This window comes from Pristiophorus japonicus, unplaced genomic scaffold (assembly GCF_044704955.1).
Source record: "Pristiophorus japonicus isolate sPriJap1 unplaced genomic scaffold, sPriJap1.hap1 HAP1_SCAFFOLD_2172, whole genome shotgun sequence".
NCBI classification, from domain to species: Eukaryota; Metazoa; Chordata; class Chondrichthyes; family Pristiophoridae; genus Pristiophorus; species Pristiophorus japonicus.
In genome coordinates, this window is record NW_027251879.1 from 1 (window position 1) to 22,500 (window position 22,500).

General features: G+C 54.7%; 1 protein-coding gene across 1 annotated transcript; it reads right to left on the reverse strand.

Annotated features, from left to right (window-relative positions):
• Positions 1 to 644: 644 nt before the first annotated feature.
• LOC139245309 (AH receptor-interacting protein-like) lies at positions 645 to 14,216 on the reverse strand (the record flags this gene model as incomplete). Its single annotated transcript, XM_070871151.1, has 2 exons — positions 14,096 to 14,216; positions 645 to 824 (listed from the first exon to the last, which is right to left on the reverse strand). Coding segments are annotated over exons 1-2 (279 nt in total), but the record flags the coding sequence as incomplete, so codon positions are not given.
• Between the last annotated feature and the right edge of the window lie 8,284 nt (positions 14,217 to 22,500).

The following is a 22,500-nucleotide window of genomic DNA, read 5'->3' on the forward strand; positions in this document are numbered from 1 at the left end:
GGGACGGGGGGAGAGAGGGAGGGACGGGGGGAGAGAGGGAGGGACGGGGGAGAGAGGGAGGGACGGGGGGAGAGAGGGAGGGACGGGGGGAGAGAGAGGGACGGGGGGAGAGAGGGACGGGGGGGAGAGAGGGAGGGACGGGGGGAGAGAGGGAGGGACGGGGGGGAGAGAGGGAGGGACGGGGGAGAGAGGGAGGGACGGGGGGAGAGAGGGAGGGACGGGGGAGAGAGGGAGGGAGGGGGGAGGACGGGGGGAGAGAGGGAGGGACGGGGGGAGAGAGGGAGGGACGGGGGGGAGAGGGAGGGACGGGGGGAGAGAGAGAGAGGGAAGGGGGGGAGAGAGAGAGGGACGGGGGGAGAGAGAGAGAGAGAGAGGGACGAGGGGGAGAGAGGGAGGGACGGGGGGGGAGAGAGGGAGGGACGGGGGAGAGAGAGAGAGGGAAGGGGGGGAGAGAGAGAGGGAAGGGGGGGAGAGAGAGAGAGAGAGGGACGCGGGGAGAGAGAGAGGGACGGGGGGAGAGGGACGGGGGGGGAGAGAGAGGGATGGGGGGGAGTGAGAGAGGGACGGGGGGGGAGTGAGAGAGGGACGGGGGGGGAGAGAGAGAGGGACTGGGAGAGGAAGAGGGAACATCGAGCCAGAGTTACCTTGGTGTCACACAGGAACTCTGCCAGTTCCCCTTTGCGCATTGAGGCAACGATGGTCTCCCAGACGGGCAGCTTGAACTTCTTGCCGATGATCAGCTCCATGGGCTTTCCCCGGACCCTGCTGTCGTCAATCACCGTTCGTTCGTCGTTACACATCAGGGCCTTGTAGTGAAATGTTGCCTGTTGGGGTGAGAGAGAGAGAGAGAGAGAGAGAGAGAAAGAGAGAGGTTAAAGTCTCGGGTCGTCTAACGCCCAAAGCCCTTTCCACCATCTGATCGTCAGCATAGACAGTCCCTCGGAATCGAGGAAGACTTGCTTCCACTCTTAACATGAGTCCTTAGGTGCCTGAACAGGTCCAATACAGGAACCACAGTCCCTGTCACAGGTGGGACAGACAGACGTTGAGGGAAGAGGAGGGTGGGACAGATAGACGTTGAGGGAAGGGGAGGGTGGGACAGATAGACGTTGAGGGAAGGGGAGGGTGGGACAGACAGACGTTGAGGGAAGGGGAGGGTGGGACAGGTTTGCCGCACGCTCCTTCCGCTGCCTGCGCTTGGTCTCTGCACGCTCTCGGCGACGAGACTCGAGGTGCTCAGCGCCCTCCCGGATACACTCCCTCCACTTAGAAACATAGAAAATAGGTGCAGGAGTAGGCCATTCAGCCCTTCGAGCCTGCACCACCATTCAATGAGTTCATGGCTGAACATGCAACTTCAGTACCCCCTTTCCTGCTTTCTCTCCATACCCCTTGGTCCCCCGAGTAGTAAGGACTTCATCTAACTCCCTTTTGAATATATTTAGTGAATTGGCCTCAACAACTTTCTGTGGCAGAGAATTCCACAGGTTCACCACTCTCTGGGTGAAGAAGTTTCTCCTCATCTCGGTCCTAAATGGCTTACCCCTTATCCTTAGACTGTGACCCCTGGTTCTGGACTTCCCCAACATCGGGAACATTCTTCCTGCATCTAACCTGTCTAACCCCGTCAGAATTTTATATGTTTCTAGGAGGTCCCCTCTCATGCTTCTGAACTCCAGTGAATACAAGCCCAGTTGATCCAGTCTTTCTTGATAGGTCAGTCCCGACATCCCGGGAATCAGTCTGGTGAACCTTCGCTGCACTCCCTCAATAGCAAGAATGTTCTTCCTCAGGTTAGGCGACCAAAACTGTACACAATACTCCAGGTGTGGCCTCACCAAGGCCCCGTACAACTGCAGTAAGACCTCCCTGCCCCTGTACTCAAATCCCCTCGCTATGAAGGCCAACATACCATTTGCCTTCTTCACCACCTGCTGTACCTGCATGTCAACCTTCAATGACTGATGTACCATGACACCCAGGTCTCGTTGCACCTCCCCTTTTCCTAATCTGTCACATTCAGATAATAGTCTGTCTCTCTGTTTTTACCACCAAAGTGGATAACCTCACATTTATCCACATTATACTGTCATGCATTTGCCCACTCACCTAACCTATCCAAGTCACTCTGCAGCCTCTTAGCATCCTCCTCGCAGCTCACACTGCCACCCAGCTTAGTGTCATCCGCAAACATGCAGATTAGGGCGGACTGGTCTTTGGCCAGGGACTCCCAGGTGTCGGTGGGGATGTTGCACTTTATCAGGGAGGCTTTGAGGGTGGTCCCTTGTAACGTTTCCTCTGCCCACCTTGGGCTCGCTTGCCGTGAAGGAGTTCCGAGTAGAGCGCTTGCTTTGGGGAGTCTCGTGTCTGGGGGCCATGCGGACAATGTGGCCCTGCCCAGCGGAGCTGGTCGAGTGTGGTCAGTGCTTCGATGCTGGGGATGTTGGGCCTGGTCGAGGACGCTAACGTTGGTGCGTCTGTCCTCCCGGGGGATTTGCAGGATCCTGCGGAGACATCGTTGGTGGTATCTCTCCAGTGACTTGAGGTGTCTACTGTACACGGTCCATGTCTCTGAGCCATACAGGAGGGCGGGTATCACTACAGCCCTGTAGACCATGAGCTGGGGGTGAGGTACCTACTGTACATGGTCCATGTCTCTGAGCCATACAGGAGGGTGGGTATCACTACAGCCCTGTAGACCATGAGCTGGGGGTGAGGTACCTACTGTACATGGTCCATGTCTCTGAGCCATACAGGAGGGCGGGTATCACGACAGCCCTGTAGACCATGAGCTGGGTGGTGGATTTGAGGCTCTGGTCTTCGAACACTCTTTTCCTCAGACGGCCGAAGGCTGCACTGGCGCACTGGAGGCGGTGTTGAAGTCAGGAGTGTGAGGGAACACTCCCCACTTGCCTGGATGAGTTGCAGACCCAACAACACTCGAGAAGCTCGACACCATCCAGGACAAAGCAGGCCGCTCGATGGGCCACGCTCCCCACCCCCTTCAACACTCACTCCCTCCACCACCGGCGCCCCCTGGCTGCAGTGTGTACCATCCACAAGATGCACTGCGGCAACTCGCCAAGGCTTCTCCGTCAGCACCTCCCAAACCCGCGACCTCTACCCCCTAGAAGGACAAGGGCAGCAGGTCCATGGGAACACCATCACCTCCACATTCCCCTCCCAGTCACACACCATCCCGACTTGGGAATATATCGGCCGTTCCTTCATCGTGGCTGGGTCACAATCCTGGAACTCCCTCCCTAACAGCACTAATGAAAATAGGCCCCTATATTTCAAGTGCACCCTTATTAAAGGGGCACTGAAACCAACTTTATTAAACTTTTGACGTTAATGAATCAAATTAAAATTTGGTTGCCGGGCGATGGGTTGCACAGCACTGCCCGCCAGTCATCAAGGTCCACGGCGCGACCCTGGACACCGGGGACCATTTCCCAAACCTCGGGAGCCTCTTATCAACAAGGGCAGGCATTGACCACCAGATCCAACACCGCCTCCAGTGCACCAGTGCAGCCTTCGGCCGCCTGAGGAAAAGAGTGTTTGAAGACCAGGCCCTCAAATCCACCACCCAGCTCATGGTCTACAGGGCTGTAGTGATACCCGCCCTCCTGTATGGCTCAGAGACATGGACCATGTACAGCAGACACCTCAAGTCGCTGGAGAAATACCACCAACGATGTCTCCGCAAGATCCTACAAATCCCCCGGGAGGACAGACGCACCAACGTTAGCGTCCTCGACCAGGCCCAACATCCCCAGCATCGAAGCACTGACCACACTCGACCAGCTCCGCTGGGCAGGGCCACATTGTCCGCATGGTCCCCAGACACGAGACTCCCCAAAGCGAGCGCTCTACTCGGAACTCCTTCACGGGCAAACGAGCCAAAGGTGGGAACGTTACAAGGGACACACCCTCAAAGCCTCCCTGGTAAAGTGCAACATCCCCACCGACACCTGGGAGTCCCTGGGCCAAAGACCAGTCCACCCGGAGTGGAGGAAGTGCATCCAGGAGGGCGCTGAGCACCTCGAGTCTCGTCGCCGAGAGCGTGCAGAAACCAAGCGCAGGCAGCGGAAGGAGCGTGCGGCAAACCAGTCCCACCCTCCCCTTCCCTCAACGTCTGTCTGTCCCACCCTCCCCTTCCCTCAACGTCTGTCTGTCCCACCCTCCCCTTCCCTCAACGTCTGTCTGTCCCACCCTCCCCTTCCCTCAACGTCTATCTGTCCCACCCTCCCCTTCCCTCAACGTCTGTCTGTCCCACCCTCCCCTTCCCTCAACGTCTATCTGTCCCACCCTCCCCTTCCCTCAACGTCTGTCTGTCCCACCCTCCCCTTCCCTCAACGTCTATCTGTCCCACCCTCCCCTTCCCTCAACGTCTGTCTGTCCCACCCTCCCCTTCCCTCAACGTCTATCTGTCCCACCCTCCCCTTCCCTCAACGTCTGTCTGTCCCACCTGTGACAGGGACTGTGGTTCCCGTATTGGACTGTTCAGTCACCTAAGGACTGAGTGGAAGCAAGTCTTCCTCGATTCCGCGGGCCTACCTATGATGATGATGCACTCCAGTCCCTCCGGCGCCCACCTCTCGCGGAAGGCCGTAAGCGTACCATAGCAACAGGAGGCGGCCCATTCAGCCCCTCGAGCCTGTTACACAGGAACAGGAGGAGGCCCATTCAGCCCCTCGAGCCTGTTACACAGGAACAGGAGGAGGCCCATTCAGCCCCTCGGGCCTGTTACACAGGAACAGGAGGAGGCCCATTCAGCCCCTCGAGCCTGTTACACAGGAACAGGAGGAGGCCCATTCAGCCCCTCGGGCCTTTTACACAGGAACAGGAGGAGGCCCATTCTGTCCCTCGAGCCTGTTACACAGGAACAGGAGGAGGCCCATTCAGCCCCTCGAGCCTGTTACACAGGAACAGGAGGAGGCCCATTCAGCCCCTCGAGCCTGTTACACAGGAACAGGAGGAGGCCCATTCAGCCCCTCGAGCCTGTTACACAGGAACAGGAGGAGGCCCATTCAGCTCCTCGAGCCTGTTGCACAGGAACAGGAGGAGGCCATTCAGCCCCTCGAGCCTGTTACGCAGGAACAGGAGGCCCATTCAGCCCCTCGAGCCTGTTACACAGGAACAGGAGGAGGCCCATTCAGCCCCTCGAGCCTGTTACACAGGAACAGGAGGAGGCCCATTCAGCCCCTCGAGCCTGTTACACAGGAACAGGAGGAGGTCCATTCAGCCCCTCGAGCCTGTTACACAGGAACAGGAGGAGGCCCATTCAGCCCCTCGAGCCTGTTACACAGGAACAGGAGGAGACCTATTCAGCTGCTCGAGCCTGTTACACAGGAACAGGAGGAGGCCCATTCAGCCCCTCGAGCCTGTTACACAGGAACAGGAGGAGGCCCATTCAGCCCCTCGAGCCTGTTACACAGGAACAGGAGGAGGCCCATTCAGCCCCTCGAGCCTGTTACACAGAAACAGGAGGAGGCCCATTCAGCCCCTCGAGCCTGTTACACAGAAACAGGAGGAGGCCCATTCAGCCCCTCGAGCCTGTTACACAGGAACAGGAGGAGGCCCATTCAGCCCCTCGAGCCTGCTCCGCCATTCAATGAGAGTATTGCTGATCTGCGACCTAACTCCATATACCCGCCTTTCGTCCCATATCCCTTAATACCCTTAGTTAACAGAAAGCTATCAATCTCCGATTTAAAATTAACAATTGATCAATTGCCATTTGCGGAAGAGAGTTCCAAACCACTACCATCCTTTGACTGTAGAAGAGTTTCCTAAATTCCACAGATCCCTGAAGGTAGCAGGCCAGGTGGATAAGGTGGTTAAGAAGGCATACGGAATGCTTGTCTTTATTAGCCGCGGCATAGAATACAAGAGCAAGGAGTTTATGCTTGAACTGTATAAAACACTGGTACACAGAAACATAGAAAATAGGTGCAGGAGCAGGCCATTCGGCCCTTCGAGCCTGCACCATCATTCAATATGATCATGGCTGATCATTCCCTCAGTACCCCTTTCCTGCTTTCTCTCCATACCCCTTGATCCCTTTAGCCGTAAGGGCCACATCTAACTCCCTTTTGAATATATCTAACGAACTGGCCTCAACAACTCTCTGCGGCAGAGAATTCCACAGGTTCACCACTCTCTGAGTGAAGAAGTTTCTCCTCATCTCGGTCCTAAATGGCTTACCCCTTATCCTTAGACTGTGACCCCACTGGTTCTGGACTTCCCCAACATCATAGAAACATAGAAAATAGGTGCAGGAGCAGGCCGTTCAGCCCTTCTAGCCTGCACCGCCATTCAATGAGTTCATGGCTGAACATGAAACTTCAGTACCCCCTTCCTGCTTTCTCGCCATAACCCTTGATCCCCCGAGTAGTAAGGACTTCATCTAACTCCCTTTTGAATATATTTAGTGAATTGGCCTCAACTACTTTCTGTGGTAGAGAATTCCACAGGTTCACCACTCTCTGGGTGAAGAAGTTTCTCCTCATCTCGGTCCTAAATGGCTTACCCCTTATCCTCAGACTGTGACCCCTGGTTCTGGACTTCCCCAACATCGGGAACATTCTTCCTGCATCTCACCTGTCCAGTCCCGTCAGAATTTTATATGTTTCTATGAGATCCCCTCTCATCCTTCTAAATTCCAGTGAATATAAGCCTAGTCGATCCAGTCTTTCTTCATATGTCAGTCCTGCCATCCCAGGAATCAGTCTGGTGAACCTTCGCTGCACTCCCTCAATAGCAAGAATGTCCTTCCTCAGATTAGGAGACCAAAACTGAACACAATATTCCAGGTGAGGCCTCACCAAGGCCCTGTACAACTGCAGTAAGACCTCCCTGCTCCTATACTCAAATCCTCTCGCTATTAAGGCCAACATACCATTAGGTCACAGCTGGAGTACTGCGTGCAGTTCTGGTGACCACATTACAAGAAAAATGTAAGAACATAAGAAATAGGAGCAGGAGTAGGCCATACGGCCCCTCGAGCCTGCTCCGCCATTTAATACAATCATGGCTGATCCGATCATGGACTCAGGTCCACTTCCCTGCCCGCTCCCCATAACCCCTTATTCACTTATCGGTTAAGAGATTGCGCTGGAGAGAGTACAGAGGAGATTTACCAGGATGTTGGCGGGACTGGAGAATTTTAGCGATGAGGAAAGATTGGATAAGCTGGGGTTTGTTTTCTTTGGAACAGAGGAGGCTGAGGAGCGATTATATTCACTGGAATTTAGAAGAATGAGAGGGGATCTCATAGAAACATATAACATTCTGACGGGATTGGACTGGTTAGATTCAGGAAGAATGTTCCCGATGTTGGGGAAGTCCAGAACCAGGGGGTCACAGTCTAAGGATAAGGGGTAAGCCATTTAGGACCGAGATAAGGAGAAACTTCTTCACCCAGAGAATTGTGGACCTGTGGAATTCTCTACCACAGAAAGTTGTTGATGCCAATTTGTTGGATATATTCAAAAGGGAGTTTGATGTGGCCCTTACGGCTAAAGGGGTTATGGAGAGAAAGCAGGAAAGGGGTACTGAAGTTGAATGATCAGCCATGATCATATTGAATGGTGGTGCAGGCTCGAAGGGCCGAATGGCCTACTCCTGCACCTATTTTCTATGTTTTTAATTGAGTTGTATAAAATTATGAGGGGCCTGGATAGAATGACATATTTCCCTTGGCAGAGGGGTCAACAACCAGGGGGCATAGATTTAAAGTAATTGGGAGGAGGTTTAGAGGGGATTTGGGGTGAAATGTCTTCACCCAAAGGATGGTGGGGGTCTGGAACTCACTGCCTGAAAGGGTGGTACAGGCAGAAACCCTCACCAAATTATTAATAACTTTTATTTATATAGTGCCTTTAACGTAGTAAAATGTCCTGAGGAGCTTCATAGGGATGTTACAGACAAACAGGTAAATTTGACACCGAGCCACAGGAGATATTAAGGCAGATGACCAAAAGCTTGTTTAAAGAGGGAGGTTTTAAGGAGGAAAGAGAGGTAGAGAGGCGGAGAGGTTTCGGGAGGGAGTTCCAGAGCTTGGGGCCCAGCCAACAGAAGGCACGGCCACCGATGGTGGAGCGATTATAATCAGGGATGGTCAGGAGGGCAGAATTAGAGGAGTGCAGACATCTCGGGGGGTTGTGAGGCTGGAGGAGGTTACAGCGATAGGGAGGGGTTATGGGGCTGCAGGAGGTTACAGAGATAGGGAGGGGGTTACAGCGATAGGGAGGGGTGTAGGGGCTGCAGGAGGTTACAGAGATAGGGAGGGGTGTAGGGGCTGGAGGGGGTTACAGGGATAGGGAGGGGTGTAGGGGCTGCAGGAGGTTACAGAGATAGGGAGTGGTGTAGGGGCTGGAGGGGGGTTACAGAGATAGGGAGGGGTGTAGGGACTGCAGGAGGTTACAGAGATAGGGAGGTGTGTAGGGGCTGCAGGAGGTTACAGAAATAGGGAGGGGTGTAGGGGCTGGAGGAGATTACAAAGATTGAGAGGGGTGTAGGGACTGGTGGAGGTTACACAGATAGGGAGGGGTGTAGGGGCTGCAGGAGATTACAAAGATTGAGAGGGGTGTAGGGGCTGGAGGGGGTTACAGAGATAGGGAGGGGTGTAGGGGCTGGAGGAGGTTACAGAAATAGGGAGGAGTGTAGGGACTGGAGGAAGTTACAGAGATAGGGAGGGGCGAGGGCCATGGAGGGATTTGTAAACAAGGATGAGAATTTTGAAATCGAGACGTTATTTAACCGGGAGATAGAAATAGAAACATAGAAAATAGGTACAGGAGTAGGCCATTCGGCCCTTCTAGCCTGCACCACCATTCAATGAGTTCATGGCTGAACATGAAACTTCAGTACCCCATTCCTGCTTTCTCACCATACCCCTTGATCCCCGAGTAGTAAGGACTTCATCTAACTCCCTTTTGAATATATTTAGTGAATTGGCCTCAACAACTTTCTGTGGTAGAGAATTCCACAGGTTCACCACTCTCTGGGTGAAGAAGTTTCTCCTCATCTCGGTCCTAAATGGCTTCCCCCTTATCCTTAGACTGTGTCCCCTGGTTCTGGATTTCCCCAACATTGGGAACATTCTTCCTGCATCTAACCTGTCTAACCCCGTCAGAATTTTAAATGTTTCTATGAGGACCCCTCTCATTCTTCTGAACTCCAGTGAATACAAGCCCAGTTGATCCAGTCTTTCTTGATATGTCAGTCCCGCCATCCCGGGAATCAGTCTGGTGAACCTTCGCTGCACTCCCTCAATAGCAAGAATGTCCTTCCTCAGGTTAAGCGACCAAAACTGTACACAATACTCCAGGTGTGGCCTCACCAAGGCCCTGTACAACTGTAGCAACACCTCCCTGCCCCTGTACTCAAATCCCCTCGCTATGAAGGCCAACATGCCATTTGCCTTCTTAACCGCCTGCTGTACCTGCATGCCAACCTTCAATGACTGATGTACCATGACACCCAGGTCTCGTTGCACCTCCCCTTTTCCTAATCTGTCACCATTCAGATAATAGTCTGTCTCTCTGTTTTTACCACCAAAGTGGATAACCTCACATTTATCCACATTATACTTCATCTGCCATGCATTTGCCCACTCACCTAACCTATCCAAGTCGCTCTGCAGCCTCATAGCATCCTCCTCGCAGCTCACACTGCCACCCAACTTAGTGTCATCCGCAAATTTGGAGATACAACATTTAATCCCCTCGTCTAAATCATTAATGTACAGTGTAAACAGCTGGGGCCCCAGCACAGAACCTTGCGGTACCCCACTAGTCACTGCCTGCCATTCTGAAAAGTCCCCATTTACTCCTACTCTTTGCTTCCTGTCTGACAACCAGTTCTCAATTCATGTCAGTACACTACCCCCAATCCCATGTGCTTTAACTTTGCACATTAATCTCTTGTGTGGGACCTTGTCGAAAGCCTTCTGAAAGTCCAAATATACCACATCAACTGGTTCTCCCTTGTCCACTCTACTGGAAACATCCTCAAAAAATTCCAGAAGATTTGTCAAGCATAATTTCCCTTTCACAAATCCATGCTGACTTGGACCTATCATGTCACCTCTTTCCAAATGCACTGCTATGACATCCTTAATAATTGATTCCATCATTTTACCCACTACCGATGTCAGGCTGACCGGTCTATAATTCCCTGTTTTCTCTCTCCCTCCTTTTTTAAAAAGTGGGGTTACATTGGCTACCCTCCACTCCATAGGAACTGATCCAGAGTCAATGGAATGTTGGAAAATGACTGTCAATGCATCCACTATTTCCAAGGCCACCTCCTTAAGTACTCTGGGATGCAGTCCATCAGGCTCTGGGGATTTATCGGCCTTCAATCCCATCAATTTCCCCAACACAATTTCCCGACTAATAAGGATTTCCCTCAGTTCCTCCTCCTTACTAGACCCTCTGACCCTTCTTATATCCGGAAGGTTGTTTGTGTCCTCCTCAGTGAATACCGAACCAAAGTACTTGTTCAATTGGTCTGCCATTTCTTTGTTCCCCGTTATGACTTCCCCTGATTCTGACTGCAGGGGACCTACGTTTGTCTTTACTAACCTTTTTCTCTTTACATATTGATAGAAACTTTTGCAATCCGTCTTAATGTTCCCTGCAAGCTTCTTCTCGTACTCCATTTTCCCTGCCCTAATCAAACCCTTTGTCCTCCTCTGCTGAGTTCTAAATTTCTCCCAGTCCCCGGGTTCGCTGCTATTTCTGGCCAATTTGTATGCCACTTCCTTGGCTTTAATACTATCCCTGATTTCCCTTGATAGCCACGGTTGAGCCACCTTCCCTTTTTTATTTTTACGCCAGACAGGAATGTACAACAGGGGGTGATGGGTGAATGGGAGTCGGTGCGAGTTAGGACACCGGGATAGCCAAGTTTTGGATCACCTCTAGTTTACGTCATGTGGACCTCATCGTCAATGTCTGCTCTTGTTGATAAGAGGCTCCTGGTATATGGACCATGTACAGCAGACACCTCAAGTCGCTGGAGAAATACCACCAACGCTGTCTCCGCAAGATCCTGCAAATCCCCTGGGAGGACAGACGCACCAACGTTAGCGTTCTCGGCCAGGCCCAACATCCCCAGCATCGAAGCACTGACCACACTCGACCAGCTCCGCTGGGCAGGGCCACATTGTCCGCATGCCCCCGACACGAGACTCCCCAAAGCGAGCGCTCTACTCGGAACTCCTTCACGGCAAACGAGCCAAAGGTGGGCAGAGGAAACGTTACAAGGGACCACCCTCAAAGCCTCCCTGATAAAGTGCAACATCCCCACCGACACCTGGGAGTCCCTGGGCCAAAGACCAGTCCCGCCCGGAGTGGAGGAAGTGCATCCGGGAGGGCGCTGAGCACCTCGAGTCTCGTCGCCGAGAGCGTGCAGAAACCAAGCGCAGGCAGCGGAAGGAACGTGCGGCAAACCAGTCCCACCCTCCCCTTCCCTCAACGTCTGTCTGTCCCACCTGTGACAGGGACTGTGGTTCGCATATTGGACTGTTCAGCCACCTCAGGACTCGTGTTAAGAGTGGAAGCAAGTCTTCCTCGATTCCGAGGGGCTGCCTACGATGGTCAGCCGTGTTTTTGCCCCCAAAGTGGATAACCTCACATTTATCCACATTATACTGCATCTACCATGTATTTGCTCACTCACCTAACCTGTCCAATTCACCCTGCAGCCTCTTAGCATCCTCCTCACAGCACAGGAGGAGGCCATTTCGGCCCATCGTGTCCGCGCCGGCTGACCAAGAGCTACCCAGCCTAATCCCACTTTCCAGCTCTGGGTCCGTAGCCCTGTAGGATACGACACTTCAAGTGTACATCCAAGTACTTGTTAAACGTGGTGAGGGTTTCTGCCTCTACCACCCTTTCAGGCCGTGAGTTCCAGACCCCCACCACCCTCTGGGTGAAGACATTTCCCCTCAAATCCTCTCGAAACCTCCCCCCAATTGCATTAAATCTATGCCCCCTGGTTGTTGACCCCTCTGCTAAGGGGAAATAGGTCCGTCCTATCCACTCTATCCAGGCTCGCTACCACAGGGAGTGGTTGAGGTGAGTAGTAGCGATGCATTTAAGGGGAAGCTAGATAAGCATATGAGGGAGAAGGGAATAGAAGGTTAGGTTGAAAGATTTACATAAGAACATAAGAATTAGGAACAGGAGTAGGCCATCTAGCCCCTCGAGCCTGCTCCGCCATTCAACAAGATCATGGCTGATCTGGCCGTGGACTCAGCTCCACTTACCCGCCCGCTCCCCGTAACCCTTAATTCCCTTATTGGTTAAACATCTATCTATCTGTGACTTGAATACATTGAATGAGCTAGCCTCAACTGCTTCCTTGGGCAGAGAATTCCACAGATTCACAACCCTCTGGGAGAAGAAATTCCTTCTCAACTGGGTTTTAAATTGGCTCCCCCGTATTTTGAGGCTGTGCCCCTAGTTCTAGTCTCCCCGACCAGTGGAAACACGGACTGATTGGGCCGAATGGCCTGTTTCTGTGCCATGTATCCGATGCAATCCTGCGTAAACAAAAACGTCACGCCTCCCTGTCACGTCACGCTTCCTCGTCACGCCTCCGCATCACGTCACGCCTCCGTCACGCTTCCTCGTGACGCCTCTGCGTCACGTCACGCCTCCGTCATGTCACGCTTCCTCGTCACGTCACGCATCCTCGTCACGCCTCCGTCATGTCATGCCTCCATCATGTCACGCCTCCATCATGTCACGCCTCCATCATGTCATGCCTCCCCGTCACACCTCCTTGACATGCCTCCGTCATGTCACGCTTCCTCGTCACGCCTCTGTGTCACGTCACGCATCCTCGTCACGCCTCCGTCATGTCACGCTTCCTCATCACGCCTCCGTCATGTCACGCTTCCTCGTCACGCCTGTGTCACGTCACGCATCCTCGTCACGCCTCCGTCATGTCACGCTTCCTCGTCACGCCTCTGTGTCACGTCACGCATCCTCGTCACGCCTCTGCGTCACGTCACGCTTCCTCGTCACGCCTCCGTCATGTCACGCTTCCTCGTCACACCTCTGCGTCACGTCACGCATCCTCGTCACGCCTCCGTCATGTCACGCTTCCTCGTCACGCCTCTGCGTCACGTCACGCATCCTCGTCACGTCACACCTCCTCGTCACGCCTCAGTCACGTCACGTCACACCTCCTCGTCACGCCTCTGCGTCACGTCACGCATCCTCGTCACGTCACACCTCCTCGTCACGCCTCAGTCACGTCACGTCACACCTCCTCGTCACGCCTCAGTCACGTCACACCTCCCCGTCACGTCACGCCTTCCCCCGTAGGGGGCGACGGTGAGGCCTAAAGTCGAACCCCGCCTCCGCGACCTCCTTGACGCCAAGTCCCGTCCCCCCCTCCCCCCCCCAATCAAAGACCGGCTTCCCACTCCCCACCACTGTCAATCAGAGGAGGGGGGGGGGGGAGAGAGGGTTGGTCAAGCCGTTTGATTGTCATCCATCCCGACCAATCAGAAAGCAAGGCCTGCTGTCAATCAACGCGCCGCCCAATCAGGGGGAGGCGCACCGGCTTTGCCCCAGGCTCAAAAAAAACCTCCCCACGTGGCTTGCGTTGGCCGATGGACGCTGACCGCCATCTGCGCCAATCCGATTCCCCCGGGGGCGGGCCGTGACAGTTGATTGACAGCGGGCCCGTCCAGTCGCGGCGCGAGGAGTGGAAGCGGGTGTGACGTTCAGCGCCCGTCCATCATCCAACCTCCCAGCCAATCGGATGGAAGGAAGGCGGGGGCGGCGGCAACCCGATTCGAAAAGCGCGCGCACCAATCAGAAGCCAGATGATGGTTGACGGACAGCGCCGGCGTCCAATGGCGAGCCGGGAAGGCGGGGGGGGGGGCAGCCCGAGGTCCCTCAATCAAGACGTCGCGTCGGCCGGGCTCAGCCAATCGGACGGGAGAGGAGGCGGGACTTGGCGGCAAACCTTGAAAGCGGGTCCTCGGCGGCGGCGGCGCGAAAGGGCCAAGCTTTCCAAAATCAAAAACAAAAATGCCGGCCCCCCCCTCCTCCGCCCGTCTCACCTTCGTGCCGTCCGAGAAGTCCAGCAGCTCCCCGCTCCCGGCGTGGAGGATGCGCTTGGTGATGCCGTCCGCCTCCATCATCAGAGCCCGGTCCGCCATCTTCTTTTCTCCTTTCGTTCCCCTCCCTCCCCGATCCGACTTCGGCAATTTCCGGCAAACTTCGGTACGCCGCACGTCGCACGCATCCCCGCTCTCTTTGCCAGCTGCGTCATGACGCACAGGCTAAGGCGCGGCCATCTTGATGAGGGAGGGAAAGGGTGGCTCGCTTCCCACCCCCAGCCCAGGGCAGTCCAGGCCGCCCGCCGCCATCTTGCTAAAGGCGGGGCGGCGCACATGAAGGCAAGAAGAAGGGAGGGAAGGAAGGAAGGAAGGGGGGGGGGTCTTCGGCCATCTTGGGAAAGGAGGGGGGTGGCAAAGTGCTTCTCAAGTCGACGGCGAGGCAGCTGGCCGCCATCTTGGTCAAGGAGGTAGCTGTTTTCTAGAGAAGGACCTACATTTTGGGGGGGGGGGGGGGGAAACACAAAATGATTGTTGCTTTTTTATAATGTTCTCAGGAAGTCCCCCAAATGACTTAATTGCCTAGTTGCAACCCATTCTGTTCATGCAAAAGCAAACATAGGAAATAAGGGCCATTCGACCCTTCGAGCCTGCACCAAGTCAGCGGACACGAGGGCGCACAGCAAGATCCCACCACTTGAAGTGACACAAATCGCCGGTTAATCTGTGTTTTTTGGGGGGAAGCCATTTCGGACCGAGATGAGGAGAAACTTCTTCACTCAGAGAGTGGTGAAGCTGTGGAATTCTCTACCGCAGAGAGTTGTTGAGGCCAATTCGTTGGATATATTCAAAAGGGAGTTAGATGTGGCTCTTACGGCTAAAGGGATCAAGGGGTATGGAGAGAAAGCAGGAATGGGGTACTGAGGGAATGATCAGCCATGATCTTATTGAATGGTGGTGCAGGCTCGAAGGGCCGAATGGCCTACTCCTGCACCTATTTTCTATGTTTCTATATTTTTCTGGTGGTAATGGAATAATCCGCGGGACACCGGGCAGAACTCCACCCGACAGGACAGACACGGCCTCGATTTAATATTTCATCCAAAGGACCATCCCTCCGACAGTACGGACTTCCCTCAGTACTGCCCCTCTGACAGTGCGGCACTCCCTCAGTACTGCCCCTCCGACAGTGCGGCACTCCCTCAGTACTGCCCCTCCGACAGTGCGGCACTCCCTCAGTACTGCCCCTCCGACAGTGCGGCGCTCCCTCAGTACTGCCCCTCCGACAGTGCGGCACTCCCTCAGTACTGCCCCTCCGACAGTGCGGCACTCCCTCAGTACTGCCCCTCCAACAGTGTGGCACTCCCTCAGTACTGCCCCTCCGACAGTGCGGCACTCCCTCAGTACTGCCCCTCCGACAGTGCGGCGCTCCTTCAGTACTGCCCCTCCGACAGTGCGGCGCTCCCTCAGTACTGCCCCTCCGACAGTGCGGCGCTCCCTCAGTACTGCCCCTCCGACAGTGCGGCGCTCCTTCAGTACTGCCCCTCCGACAGTGCGGCGCTCCCTCAGTACTGCCCCTCCGACAGTGCGGCGCTCCCTCAGTACTGCCCCTCCGACAGTGCGGCGCTCCCTCAGTACTGCCCCTCCGACAGTGCGGCTGCACTGTCGGAGGTGCCGTCTGTCGGATGAGACGTTAAACCGAGGCCCCGTCTGCCCTCTCAGGTGGATGTAAAAGGCCCAATGGCACTATTTGGAAGAAGAGCCGGGGAGTTCTCCCCGGTGTCCTAGGGCCAATATTTATCCCTCAATCATCATCACTGAAACTGATGGTCTGCTCATTATCACATTGCTGTTTTTGGAACTTGCTGTGTGCAAATTACCTGCCGTCTTTCCCACATTACAACAGTGACTATGCTCCAAAAGTACTTCATTGGCTGTAAAGCACTTTGGGATGTCCTGAGATGGTGTATAATGTTGCAGAGATGCAAGTCTTTCTCTCCAACCCGATACAGGGACCGACACTGTCTGATAACCCTCCCTATCTCTGTAACCTCCTCCAGCTCCTACACCCCTCCCTATCTCTGTAACCTCCTCCAGCCCCTACACCCCTCCCTATCTCTGTAACCTCCTCCAGCCCTACACCCCTCCCTATCTCTGTAACCTCCTCCAGTCCCTACACCCCTCCCTATCTCTGTAACCACCTCCAGACCCTACACCCCTCCCTATCTCTGTAACCTCCTCCAGCCCTACACCCCTCCCTATCTCTGTAACCTCCTCCAGCCCCTACACCCCTCCCTATCTCTGTAACCTCCTCCAGCCCTACACCCCTCCCTATCTCTGTAACCTCCTCCAGCCCTACACCCCTCCCTATCTCTGTAACCTCCTCCAGCCCCTACACCCCTCCCTATCTCTGTAACCTCCTCCAGCCCATACACCCCTCCCTATCTCTGTAACCTCCTCCAGTCCCTACAACCCCTCCCTATCTCTGTAACCCCCTCCAGCCCTACACCCCTCCCTATCTCTGTAACCTCCTCCAGCCCCTGCACCCCTCCCTATCTCTAACCTCCTCCAGCCCCTGCACCCCTCCCTATCTCTGTAACCTCCTCCAGCCCCTATACCCCTCCCTATCTCTAACCTCCTCCAGCCCCTGCACCCCTCCCTATCTCTGTAACCTCCTCCAGCCCTACACCCCTCCCTATCTCTGTAACCTCCTCCAGCCCTACAACCCCTCCCTATCTCTGTAACCTCCTCCAGCCCCTACACCCCTCCCTATCTCTGTAACCTCCTCCAGCCCTACAACCCCTCCCTATCTCTGTAACCTCCTCCAGCCCTACAACCCCTCCCTATCTCTGTAACCTCCTCCAGCCCCTACACCCCTCCCTATCTCTGTAACCTCCTCCAGCCCCTACACCCCTCCCTATCTCTGTAACCTCCTCCAGCCCTACACCCCTCCCTATCTCTGTAACCACCTCCAGCCCTACAACCCCTCCCTATCTCTGTAACCTCCTCCAGCCCCTACACCCCTCCCTATCTCTGTAACCTCCTCCAGCCCCTACACCCCTCCCTATCTCTGTAACCTCCTCCAGCCCCTACACCCCTCCCTATCTCTGTAACCTCCTCCAGCCCTACACCCCTCCCTATCTCTGTAACCTCCTCCAGCCCCTACACCCCTCCCTATCTCTGTAACCTCCTCCAGCCCCTACACCCCTCCCTATCTCTGTAACCTCCTCCAGCCCTACAACCCCTCCCTATCTCTGTAACCTCCTCCAGCCCCTACACCCCTCCCTATCTCTGTAACCTCCTCCAGCCCCTACACCCCTCCCTATCTCTGTAACCTCCTCCAGCCCTACACCCCTCCCTATCTCTGTAACCTCATCCAGCCCCTACACCCCTCCCTATCTCTGTAACCTCCTCCAGCCCCTACACCCCTCCCTATCTCTGTAACCTCCTCCAGCCCTACACCCCTCCCTATCTCTGTAACCTCCTCCAGCCCTACACCCCTCCCTATCTCTGTAACCACCTCCAGCCCCTACACCCCACCCTATCTCTGTAACCTCCTCCAGCCCTACACCCCTCCCTATCTCTGTAACCTCCTTCAGCCCTACAACCCTCCCTATCTCTGTAACCTCCTCCAGCCCCTACACCCCTCCCTATCTCTGTAACCTCCTCCAGCCCCTGCACCCCTCCCTATCTCTGTAACCTCCTCCAGCCCTACACCCCTCCCTATCTCTGTAACCTCCTCCAGCCCTACACCCCTCCCTATCTCTGTAACCTCCTTCAGCCCCTACACCCCTCCCTATCTCTGTAACCTCCTCCAGCCGCTACACCCCTCCCTATCTCTGCAACCTCCTCCGTTCCCTACACCCCTCCCTATCTCTGTAACCTCCTCCAGTCCCTACACCCCTCCCTATCTCTGTAACCTCCTCCCACCCCTACAATCTTCCCTATCTCTAACCTCCTCCAGCTCTACAACCCTCCCTATCTCTGTAACCTCCTCCAGCTCCTACACCCCTCCCTATCTCTGTAACCTCCTCCAGCCCCTACACCCCTCCCTATCTCTGTAACCTCCTCCAGCCCCTACAATCTTCCCAATCTCTGTAACCTCCTCCAGCTCTACAACCCTCCCTATCTCTGTAACCTCCTAAGCTCTACAACCCTCCCTATCTCTGTAACCTCCTCCAGCTCCTACACCCCTCCCTATCTCTGTAACCTCCTCCAGCCCCTACAACCCTCCCTATCTCTGTAACCTCCTCCAGCCCCTACAATCTTCCCTATCTCTGTAACCTCCTCCAGCTCTACAACCCTCCCTATCTCTGTAACCTCCTTCAGCCCTACAACGCTTCCTAACTCTAACCTCCTCCAGCCCCTACACCCTCCCTATCTCTGTAACCTCCTCCAGCCCCTACAATCTTCCCTATCTCTGTAACCTCCTCCAGCCCTAAACCCCTTCCTATCTCTGTAACATCCTCCAGCTCCTACACCCCTCCCTATCTCTGTAACCTCCTCCAGCCCCTACAACCCTCCCTATCTCTGTAACCTCCTCCAGCCCCTACAACCCTCCCTATCTCTGTAACGTCCTCCAGCCCCTACACCCCTCCCTATCTCTGTAACCTCCTCCAGCCCCTACACCCCTCGCTATCTCTGTAACCTCCTCCAGCCCCTACACTCCTCCCTATCTCTGTAACCTCCTCCACCCCTCCCCATCTCTGTCACCTCCTCCAGCCCTACACCCCTCCCTATCTCTGTAACTTCCTCCAGCCCCTACACCCCTCCCTATCTCTGTAACCCCCTCCAGCCCCTACACCCCTCCCTATCTCTGTAACCCCCTCCAGCCCCTACACCCCTCCCTATCTCTGTAATCTCCTCCAGCCCCTACACCCCTCCCCATCTCTGTAACCCCCTCCAGTCCCTACACACCTCCCTATCCCTGTAACCCCCTCCAGTCCATACACCACTCCCTGTCTCTGCAACCTCCTCCAGCTCCTACACCCCTCCCTATCTCTGAAACCTTCTCCAGCCCCTACACCCCTCCCTATCTCTGTAACCCCCTCCAGTCCATACACCCCTCCCTATCTCTGTAACCTCCTCCAGCCCCTACACCCCTCCCTATCTCTGTAACCTCCTCCAGCTCCTACACCCCTCCCTATTTCTGTAACCTCCTACACCCCTACACCCCTCCCTATCTCTGTAACCCCCTCCAGTCCATACACCCCTCCCTATCTCTGTAACCCCCTCCAGTCCATACACCCCTCCCTATCTCTGTAACCCCCTCCAGTCCATACACCCCTCCCTATCTCTGAAACCATCTCCAGCCCCTACACCCCTCCCTATCTCTGTAACTTTCTCCAGCCCCTACACTCCTCCCTATCTCTGTAACCTCCTCCACCCCTCCCTATCTCTGTAACCTCCTCCAGCCCCTTCAACCATCCACATCTCTGTCACCTCCTCCAGCCCTACACCCCTCCCTGTCTCTGCAACCTCCTCCAGCTCCTACACCCCTCCCTATCTCTGTAACCTCCTCCAGCCCCTTCAACCCTCCTCATCTCTGTTACCTCCTCCAGCCCCTACACCCCTCCCTATCTCTGTAACCTCCTCCAGTCCCTACACCCCTCCCTATCTCTGTAACCCCCTCCAGTCCATACACCCCTCCCTGTCTCTGCAACCTCCTCCAGCTCCTACACCCCTCCCTATCTCTGTAACCTCCTCCAGCCCCTACACCCCTCCCTATCTCTGTAACCTCCTCCAGCCCCTACAATCTTCCTTATCTCTGTAACCTCCTCCAGCTCTACAACCCTCCCTATCTCTGTAACCTCCTAAGCTGTACAACCCTCCCTATCTCTGTAACCTCCTCCAGCTCCTACACCCCTCCCTATCTCTGTAACCTCCTCCAGCCCCTACAACCCTCCCTATCTCTGTAACCTCCTCCAGCCCCTACAATCTTCCCTATCTCTGTAACCTCCTCCAGCTCTACAACCCTCCCTATCTCTGTAACCTCCTTCAGCCCTACAACGCTTCCTAACTCTAACCTCCTCCAGCCCCTACAATCTTCCCTATCTCTGTAACCTCCTCCAGCCCTACACCCCTTCCTATCTCTGTAACATCCTCCAGCTCCTACACCCCTCCCTATCTCTGTAACCTCCTCCAGCCCCTACAACCCTCCCTATCTCTGTAACCTCCTCCAGCCCCTACAACCCTCCCTATCTCTGTAACGTCCTCCAGCCCCTACACCCCTCCCTATCTCTGTAACCTCCTCCAGCCCCTACACCCCTCGCTATCTCTGTAACCTCCTCCAGCCTCTACAACCCTCCCTATCTCTGTAACCTCCTCCAGCCCCTACAACCCTCCCTATCTCCGTAACCTCCTCCAGCTCCTACACCCCTCCCTATCTCTGAAACAATCTCCAGCCCCTACACCCCTCCCTATCTCTGTTACCTCCTCCAGCCCCTACACCCCTCCCTATCTCTGTAACCTCCTCCAGTCCCTACACCCCTCCCTATCTCTGTAATCCCCTCCAGTCCATACACCCCTCCCTGTCTCTGCAACCTCCTCCAGCTCCTACACCCCTCCCTATCTCTGTAACCTCCTCCAGCCCCTACACCCCTCCCTATCTCTGTAACCTCCTCCAGCCCCTACACCCCTCCCTATCTCTGTAATCTCCTCCAGCCCCTACACCCCTCCCCATCTCTGTAACCCGCTCCAGTCCCTACACCCCTCCCTATCCCTGTAACCCCCTCCAGTCCATACACCCCTCCCTGTCTCTGCAACCTCCTCCAGCTTCTACACCCCTCCCTATCTCTGAAACCTTCTCCAGCCCCTACACCCCTCCCTATCTCTGTAACCCCCTCCAGTCCATACACCCCTCCCTATCTCTGTAACCTCCTCCAGCCCCTACACCCCTCCCTATCTCTGTAACCTCCTCCAGCTCCTACACCCCTCCCTATTTCTGTAACCTCCTACACCCCTACACCCCTCCCTATCTCTGTAACCCCCTCCAGTCCATACACCCCTCCCTATCTCTGTAACCCCCTCCAGTCCATACACCCCTCCCTATCTCTGTAACCCCCTCCAGTCCATACACCCCTCCCTATCTCTGTAACCTCCTCCAGCGCCTATACCCCTCCCTATCTCTGTAACCCCCTCCAGTCCATACACCCCTCCCTATCTCTGTAACCTCCTCCAGCCCCTTCAACCCTCCGAGATCTCTGCGCTCCTCTAATTCTGTCCTCTTGCGCAATTCCTGATTTCCATCGCTCCACCATCGGTGGCCGTGCCTTCTGTTGCCTGGGCCCCAAGCTCTGTAATTCCCTCCCTCAACCTCTCCGCCTCTCTCACCTCCTTGAAGACGCTCCTTAAAATTGACCTCGTTGATCGAGCTTTGGGGCACCTGTCCCAATATTTCCTTATGGAGAACGCTGTCAACTTTTGTGCATGATCTATGGTCCTGTGGGATGTTTTATTACATTAAAGGCGCTGTATAAATGGGAAATAATAGAAAAGCAAATGATCATTTAAATGGAGAAAGATTACAAAGTGCCGCAGTACAGCGGGACCTGGGGGTTACTTGTGCATGAAACACAAAAGGTTAGTATGCAGGTACAGCAAGTGATCAGGAAGGCCAATGGTATCTTGGCCTTTATTGCAAAGGGGATGGAGTATAAAAGCAGGGAAGTCTTGCTCCAATTATACAGGGTATTGGTGAGGCCACACCTGGAGTACTGCGTGCAGTTTTGGTTACGAAAGGATATACTTGCTTTGGAGGCAGTTCAGAGAAGGTTCACTCGGTTGATTGCGGGGATGAGGGGGGTTGACTTATGAGGAAAGGTTGAGGAGGTTGGGCCTCTACTCATTGGAATTCAGAAGAATGAGAGGTGATCTTATGGAAACGTATAAGATTATGAGGGGGCTTGACAAGGTGGATGCAGAGAGGATGTTTCCACTGATGGGGGAGACTAGAACTAGGGGGCATGGTCTTAGAATAAGGGGCCGCCCATTTAAAACTGAGATGAGGAGGAATTTCGTCTCTCAGAGGGTTGTAAATCTGTGGAATTTGCTGCCTCAGAGAGCTGTGGAAGCCAGGACATTGAATATATTTAAGACAGAGATAGACAGATTTTTGAGCGATAAGGGAGTGAAGGGCTATGGGGAGCGGGCAGGGAAGTGGAGCTGAGTCCATGATCGGATCAGCCATGTTTGTATTAAGTGGCAGAGCAGGCTCGAGGGGCCGTATGGCCTACTCCTGCTCCTATTTCTTATGTTCTTATATTGTTACCCCACACTAAAATATTCCACCGTGACGGCTGTCTAGACACAGTTCACAGTGTCAACGATTAAATTGTTTCTCTGTCTCTGGGAAGGTCAGGGATACTGAGAGACAGAGAGGCAGAAGGTGAGAAAGACACAGAGCCAGA